At 40.0% G+C, this 9,257-nt stretch overlaps 1 protein-coding gene across 1 annotated transcript in view; it reads left to right on the top strand.

The window, feature by feature from the left end:
- Positions 1 to 9,257, top strand: part of LOC115166888 (transmembrane channel-like protein 3) — a 50,305-nt gene that overhangs the window by 4,219 nt on the left and 36,829 nt on the right. The window contains exons 2-3 of the mRNA XM_029720789.1: positions 3,036 to 3,111; positions 6,008 to 6,089. Coding sequence (XP_029576649.1) covers positions 3,036 to 3,111; positions 6,008 to 6,089 — 158 coding nt within the window. The remainder of the gene's footprint in view (positions 1 to 3,035; positions 3,112 to 6,007; positions 6,090 to 9,257) is intronic.

Below are 9,257 nucleotides of genomic sequence, written 5' to 3'. Positions count from 1 at the left end.
AGAGAGAGAGCGTGAGAGAGATGAGATGCGAGCGAGAGAGAGGAGGAGAGAGAGAGCGGGGGGAGAGAGAGAGAGAGAGCAGAGCGAGTGAGAGAGACGACGAGAGAGAGAGAGAGAGGATGAGAAGAGCGAGATGAGAGAGAGATAGAGAGGAGATGTGGCTGGTGGTTGGAGAGCGACGAGAGAGAGAGAGACCTCTTAAGATGTGCTGAGTAGGTTCTAGCCATAGCAGGTTTTATATGGGTGGTTTGTTATTACTGCTCTAGGCTTTATGACTGTCACACGGATGTGATGCAAGCCTGCATTTTACGTCCTCAGTAATCTCTGGGTGAAAACTGCTGATTACACACCCTGCAAAAACACCTCATATTTTACACTGCAAATCACTGGTTCGTACCCCCGTTTTCACCTGTTTTGCTTGTTGTGAAATTCCTGTCCTCGTTTATCTCGAAGTTCATTTGATTTGTTTTGAAACGTCATACTCAACTTATTTTCTATATTAAATATTTATATTTTATATTTCCAGTGCATTTTATTTATCTATGTATTTAAACAGCTCTATCTTTTAATAGGGACACCTGTACCAATGCAGCAATCAGACAGTCGTTACAAACATAAATGATATCAACAATACATTTTATCCTAGTAGTAGTACCATAACATACATGATATCAACAATACATTTTATCCTAGTAGTAGTACCATAACATACATGATATCAACAATACATTTCATCCTAGTAGTAGTACCATAACATACATGATATCAACAATACATTTTATCCTAGTAGTAGTACCATAACATACATGATATCAACAATACATTTTATCCTAGTAGTAGTACCATAACATACATGATATCAACAATACATTTTATCCTAGTAGTAGTACCATAACATACATGATATCAACAATACATTTTACCCTAGTAGTAGTACCATAACATACATGATATCAACAATACATTTTATCCTAGTAGTAGTACCATAACATACATGATATCAACAATACATTTTATCCTAGTAGTAGTACCATAACATACATGATATCAACAATACATTTTATCCTAGTAGTAGTACCATAACATACATGATATAAACAATACATTTTATCCTAGTAGTAGTACCATAACATACATGATATCAACAATACATTTTATCCTAGTAGTAGTACCATAACATACATGATATCAACAATACATTTTATCCTAGTAGTAGTACCATAACATACATGATATCAACAATACATTTTACCCTAGTAGTAGTACCATAACATACATGATATCAACAATACATTTTATCCTAGTAGTAGTACCATAACATACATGATATCAACAATACATTTTATCCTAGTAGTAGTACCATAACATACATGATATCAACAATACATTTTATCCTAGTAGTAGTACCATAACATACATGATATCAACAATACATTTTATCCTAGTAGTAGTACCATAACATACATGATATCAACAATAAATGTTATCCTAGTAGTAGTACCATAACATACATGATATCAACAATACATTTTATCCTAGTAGTAGTACCATAACATACATGATATAAACAATACATTTTATCCTAGTAGTAGTACCATAACATACATGATATCAACAATACATTTTATCCTAGTAGTAGTACCATAACATACATGATATCAACAATACATTTTATCCTAGTAGTAGTACCATAACATACATGATATCAACAGTACATTTTATCCTAGTAGTAGTACCATAACATACATGATATCAACAATACATTTTATCCTAGTAGTAGTACCATAACATACATGATATAAACAATACATTTTATCCTAGTAGTAGTACCATAACATACATGATATCAACAATACATTTTACCCTAGTAGTAGTACCATAACATACATGATATCAACAATACATTTTATCCTAGTAGTAGTACCATAACATACATGATATCAACAATACATTTTATCCTAGTAGTAGTACCATAACATACATGATATAAACAATACATTTTATCCTAGTAGTAGTACCATAACATACATGATATCAACAATACATTTTATCCTAGTAGTAGTACCATAACATACATGATATCAACAATACATTTTATCCTAGTAGTAGTACCATAACATACATGATATCAACAATACATTTTACCCTAGTAGTAGTACCATAACATACATGATATCAACAATACATTTTATCCTAGTAGTAGTACCATAACATACATGATATCAACAATACATTTTATCCTAGTAGTAGTACCATAACATACATGATATAAACAATACATTTTATCCTAGTAGTAGTACCATAACATACATGATATCAACAATACATTTTATCCTAGTAGTAGTACCATAACATACATGATATCAACAATACATTTTATCCTAGTAGTAGTACCATAACATACATGATATCAACAATACATTTTATCCTAGTAGTAGTACCATAAGCAAGTTGAAAGATGAAAAGAGTGTGCATGCCCAATGGTCTGGTGACGTAGGCACAAGTACGAAACCACGGAAACCGGAATTCCATTACCGTCCGTCTCCACCCTTCCCGCTTTGGCTCCTTTTATTTAGTCTCCTCTCTTTCTAATATATATATTTGAATCTGCCCTAAAACATTTTTATTTAAGATGTATAATTCAGAGGAGCACAGGAGTCTGTGAAAAGCCTGTTGAGAGTAGGCATCGTTGATTAGAGCAAGTGCCACAGACATCTGAACTACCCCAGTGATGGGTTGAGAACCACAGCAGGAATACTCTACTCCCACGCACAGTAAAGCTGAACTAGGACCAGTTTGTGAAATAACATGCAAGGGTTTAACCTGCTGCAAGTTCTTTTTGTCTGAATTTACATCAATCTCTGGAATCATAATTTACATGTCTTTAAAAATGTTTTACTATATATCTGATTTAAAATCTGAACCTAGATCAGTGTATTGAATCATATTCATTCTTCCAGTGTGATGTGTTTGTGTTTCTACTGACTGTAGATCAGAGTTTAAAAGCCATTGATATCTCCCTGTGTTTGTTCCAGGCAGGCCAGAGAGATTGTCCTGAAGTACGAGGGGAGGCTAACAAGGACCAGAGGGTACCAGGCTGCTGGGGCTGATGTGGGTTTACGCGCACGTGCATGCACACACACACACACACACACCTCTGTTCTGATAAACAACACATACTGCAAGAAGGTTCACAAACACACTCATATTATACAACACAATGACGGTAAGACTTCTAATGAATCTTCATAGTCATAGTTTCACTTGCTGTAGCACATTTGATTGCATGTGGATGATCTACTTTGTCCAAAATATGGGGGTTCTAGTAAACAAAGGCTTTGTATGCTTTGTATGTGCTTTGTATGTGTAGGCTACTGAATCAACAGATCTTCTCTGAGAAAATTAAGCAGAGTTTAACCTCTTTCTAGTAAACAAAGGTACTGCTGTACGCTATGAGATGTGTGCAACTCTTTGTTCAAAAATCGTGTGACATGAAAAGATTTTGTGTGTAAGCAGTTGGAAAAAACTCTAAGTGATGGGACTTGACTGGTGTTGCTTTGTATGTGTAGGCTACTGAATCAACAGATCTTCTCTGAGAAAATTAAGCAGAGTTTAACCTCTTTCTAGTAAACAAAGGTACTGCTGTACGCTATGAGATGTGTAATGTGCATCTAGTTTCACAAACTGAATGCAACTCTAATTTCAACACAGATATAAACATGTTAACATTTTTAGGCATATCAATGTGTCAGGCTACTTTTCACATATAATTTAATAGAAAATTAGCTAAGAGAATTAGCTTACTATTTCTCTACTGCAGTGCAACTATCTGATACCTTCAGCCTGATTGCTACTGTGTCCATTTCCTCTGTTCTGTAGCCTGAGTTATACACTTAACATTGCCTTTCTGTTCTCACTGTGTTTACGAGACCGTGAGGTTAGAGCTCGACTCTGCTCCCTCTGCCTGTAGGCTTCTCTCTGCACACACACACACACACACACACACACACAGACTCAGCAAACCGCAGCCAAGCAAATTTATAGCCTGTTGTTATGGTTTGGTTTAATTAAAATGTTCAGGAGGCATTGGGCAAGGCTACCGAAGCTCCATTAAAATTAATTGACTTTTAGAAAGCAGATTGATGAGGAATAATGAATTATATATATATATATTGGCTTCTGCTTAATTACAATTTAGAAATCACATCCATTTGTTCAACGAATAGACTTATGTGTATATGAATAATCATATCTTGACTTTTGAATTAAGTACCCCTCTGTATATAATGAAATTAATTAAATACAATATTTATCTATGGTACAGTGGGATCTGTTCATTTGATGTTACAGTTTTTTCCAACTGCTTACACACGTTTTCAAAACTCTCTCCTTTTTTTCAAAACTCTACACACAATTCCCTAAACTGCACACACAAAATGCAAAATGCCTCACATCTCCTTCAAAATGTAACACTGCATTCAAAATGCCATAAACACATGTCAGAATGAAGCATTTGCATCAAATGGCAAACACTGCTTTCATAATAGTACATTTTTGGATATACCATATAAACACTGTTGTTCTAAATCTAAAGCTCTTTGGTCTTTCCTAGGCTTATATCTACATTTCAATACAATTCTACAGTTCTACAGTGAAAGTAATCTGCTGAGAGGGGTAACAAGTACACTGTAAACACCAATGCAATGTAGAAACAGAAAATATTTATTAGGCCAAACATTACTGTTGTATACAGTAGCATACAACAAAACCATAAACACATGTAAACCAAAAGTATATTCTTTAGAATACAGTAAAGAACACAATTGTGTGTGTGGGGTCCCAGGGGGGCAGTCCAGGAATTGGTAGGGGGGGGGGGGGGGGCAGTCACCAGTGCTAAGCTACGCTTCATCTCTTCTCCGGTCTGGGTCTGGCCACAATACTTCGTCCACATCACAAGATACGTTTTCTCTTGCCAAACATCGAGGGAAGTATCTCCTAGCATGGCGTATCCAACCTTGGACAGAGGCAACCTCTATGTCCCCACATGCGTCCTCCATTGCCTGGAGAAGCGGCATGCGGGCATATGGTTGGCGATCATACACTTTCCAGCGCCAGGCTGAGAAGAATTCCTCTATGGGATTTAGAAAAGGTGAATATGGGGGTAGGTACAAAACTACAAATTGTGGATGGGTGGCAAACCAGTTTGGGACCAGAACAGCCCGGTGAACATTGTCCCATAAAACCACAAATCTAGCAGGCTCCTGATCTGGATCAGGGACAAGCATTGTGTAAATTGCATCGAGAAAAGTGAGCATATGGCCGGTGTTGTACGGACCCAGTGTACCATTGTGATGGAGGACCCCGTTTTGAGTGATGGCAGCACACATAGTTATATTACCCCCACGCTGTCCAAGGACATTGGTAATTGCCCTCTGTCCTATTGTGTGTGTGTGACCTGGTGAATAAGTGTAGCATTTTGATTGGTTGTGTTTGGAAAAGGAAAGCAAGTCACTTCCTGTTAGATTTTTGTGTTTTAAGTAGAGAATTGTGTGTAGTGTTCTGAAAAAAGTTTTTTATGCAATTGACAACTGAGTCAAAGGCTGAGAAATAGCTTATGGTTTTGCATATTTGGTGTGTAGTTTTGCACTTTGAGTGAGAGGTTTCAAAAATCGTGTGACATGAAAAGATTTTGTGTGTAAGCAGTTGGAAAAAACTCTAAGTGATGGGACTTGACTGGTGTTGCTTTGTATGTGTAGGCTACTGAATCAACAGATCTTCTCTGAGAAAATTAAGCAGAGTTTAACCTCTTCCTCCTTAAACACAAATACAAACACATGCGCACACACCCTGAAAATAATTGACTGTTTAAGTCCAATAGTTTGGGCATCTGAAATAAGACACGATAATAACAGTAAATCAATCAATCAAAAAAGCCATGTACACAAATATATACAGTATATATATAAATGTATACACACACTAATAGAAAATGGTCCTATATTTTCAGCTGCTGAAGAAGGTCTCCAGGTTGCTGTACAACATCGTGGTTCTGTTTATTCCCTGGGAGATGAGGATCAAGAAAATAGAAAGTAACAACTTTTAATAAGATATTTTATTACTTACTTGAACATGTAAGATATTGACTATATTACAGTAAAATATTAGTTAATTTCCTTTTACTGTAATGTGTATTTGACTGTAAAATTGTATTGACACACAGGCACACTGTCGCCACACACACACTTCCACACTCATCAGAGACGCTGCTGCTACTGTCTACTGTCTATCCTGTTGTCTTTATCCCTACCTATATGTACATACTGTATCTACCTCAATTACCTCGTACCCCTGCACATAGACTCTGTACTGGTAACCCGTGTGTATAGCCAAGTTATTATCTCGTACCCCTGCACATAGACTCTGTACTGGTAACCCGTGTGTATAGCCAAGTTATTATCTCGTACCCCTGCACATAGACTCTGTACTGGTAACCCGTGTGTATAGCCAAGTTATTACCTCGTACCCCTGCACATAGACTCTGTACTGGTAACCCGTGTGTATAGCCAAGTTATTACCTCGTAACCCTGCACATAGACTCTGTACTGGTAACCCGTGTGTATAGCCAAGTTATTACCTCGTACCCCTGCACATAGACTCTGTACTGGTAACCCGTGTGTGTAGCCAAGTTATTACCTCGTACCCCTGCACGTAGACTCTGTACTGGTAACCCGTGTGTGTAGCCAAGTTATTACCTCGTACCCCTGCACGTAGACTCTGTACTGGTAACCCGTGTGTGTAGCCAAGTTATTACCTCGTACCCCTGCACGTAGACTCTGTACTGGTAACCCGTGTGTGTAGCCAAGTTATTACCTCGTACCCCTGCACGTAGACTCTGTACTGCTACCCCGTGTGTATAGCCAAGTTATTACCTCGTACCCCTGCACATAGACTCTGTACTGGTACCCCGTGTGTATAGCCAAGTTATTACCTCGTACCCCTGCACATAGACTCTGTACTGCTCCCCCGTGTGTATAGCCAAGTTATTACCTCGTACCCCTGCACATAGACTCTGTACTGGTACCCCGTGTGTATAGCCAAGTTATTACCTCGTACCCCTGCACATAGACTCTGTACTGGTAACCCGTGTGTAGCCAAGTTATTACCTCGTACCCCTGCACATAGACTCTGTACTGGTACCCCGTGTGTATAGCCAAGTTATTAGCTCGTACCCCTGCACATAGACTCTGTACTGGTAACCCGTGTGTATAGCCAAGTTATTACCTCGTACCCCTGCACATTGACTCTGTACTGGTACCCCGTGTGTGTAGCCAAGTTATTACCTCGTACCCCTGCACATAGACTCTGTACTGGTAACCCGTGTGTATAGCCAAGTTATTAGCTCGTACCCCTGCACATTGACTTGGTACTGGTAACCCGTGTGTGTAGCCAAGTTATTACCTCGTACCCCTGCACATAGACTCTGTACTGGTAACCCGTGTGTATAGCCAAGTTATTACCTCGTACCCCTGCACATAGACTCTGTACTGGTACCCCGTGTGTATAGCCAAGTTATTACCTCGTACCCCTGCACATAGACTCTGTACTGCTACCCCGTGTGTATAGCCAAGTTATTACCTCGTACCCCTGCACATAGACTCTGTACTGCTACCCCGTGTGTATAGCCAAGTTATTACCTCGTACCCCTGCACATAGACTCTGTACTGCTACCCCGTGTGTATAGCCAAGTTATTACCTCGTACCCCTGCACATAGACTCTGTACTGGTACCCCGTGTGTATAGCCAAGTTATTACCTCGTACCCCTGCACATAGACTCTGTACTGGTAACCCGTGTGTATAGCCAAGTTATTACCTCGTACCCCTGCACATAGACTCTGTACTGGTAACCCGTGTGTATAGCCAAGTTATTACCTCGTACCCCTGCACATAGACTCTGTACTGGTAACCCGTGTGTATAGCCAAGTTATTACCTCGTACCCCTGCACATAGACTCTGTACTGGTAACCCGTGTGTATAGCCAAGTTATTACCTCGTACCCCTGCACATAGACTCTGTACTGGTAACCCGTGTGTATAGCCAAGTTATTACCTCGTACCCCTGCACATAGACTCTGTACTGGTAACCCGTGTGTATAGCCAAGTTATTACCTCGTACCCCTGCACATAGACTCTGTACTGGTAACCCGTGTGTATAGCCAAGTTATTAACTCGTACCCCTGCACATAGACTCTGTACTGGTAACCCGTGTGTGTAGCCAAGTTATTACCTCGTACCCCTGCACATAGACTCTGTACTGGTAACCCGTGTGTGTAGCCAAGTTATTACCTCGTACCCCTGCACATAGACTCTGTACTGGTAACCCGTGTGTGTAGCCAAGTTATTACCTCGTACCCCTGCACATAGACTCTGTACTGGTAACCCGTGTGTATAGCCAAGTTATTAGCTCGTACCCCTGCACATTGACTTGGTACTGGTAACCCGTGTGTATAACCAAGTTATTACCTCGTACCCCTGCACATAGACTCTGTACTGGTAACCCGTGTGTGTAGCCAAGTTATTACCTCATACCCCTGCACATAGACTCTGTACTGGTAACCCGTGTGTATAGCCAAGTTATTACCTCGTACCCCTGCACATAGACTCTGTACTGGTAACCCGTGTGTGTAGCCAAGTTATTACCTCATACCCCTGCACATAGACTCTGTACTGGTAACCTGTGTGTATAGCCAAGTTATTACCTCGTACCCCTGCACATAGACTCTGTACTGGTAACCCGTGTGTGTAGCCAAGTTATTACCTCGTACCCCTGCACATAGACTCTGTACTGGTAACCCGTGTGTGTAGCCAAGTTATTACCTCGTACCCCTGCACATAGACTCTGTACTGGTAACCCGTGTGTGTAGCCAAGTTATTACATCGTACCCCTGCACATAGACTCTGTACTGGTAACCCGTGTGTATAGCCAAGTTATTACCTCATACCCCTGCACATAGACTCTGTACTGGTAACCCGTGTGTATAGCCAAGTTATTACCTCGTACCCCTGCACATAGACTCTGTACTGGTAACCCGTGTGTGTAGCCAAGTTATTACCTCATACCCCTGCACATAGACTCTGTACTGCTACCCCGTGTGTGTAGCCAAGTTATTAGCTCGTACCCCTGCACATAGACTCTGTACTGGTACCCCGTGTGTGTAGCCAAGTTATTACCTCGTACCCCTGCACATAGACTCTGTACT

This window comes from Salmo trutta, chromosome 29 (genome assembly GCF_901001165.1).
Source record: "Salmo trutta chromosome 29, fSalTru1.1, whole genome shotgun sequence".
Classification (NCBI taxonomy): Eukaryota; Metazoa; Chordata; class Actinopteri; order Salmoniformes; family Salmonidae; genus Salmo; species Salmo trutta.
The sequence above is the reverse complement of the archived record's forward strand: the minus strand, read 5'-3'. Positions and strand labels throughout refer to the sequence as shown.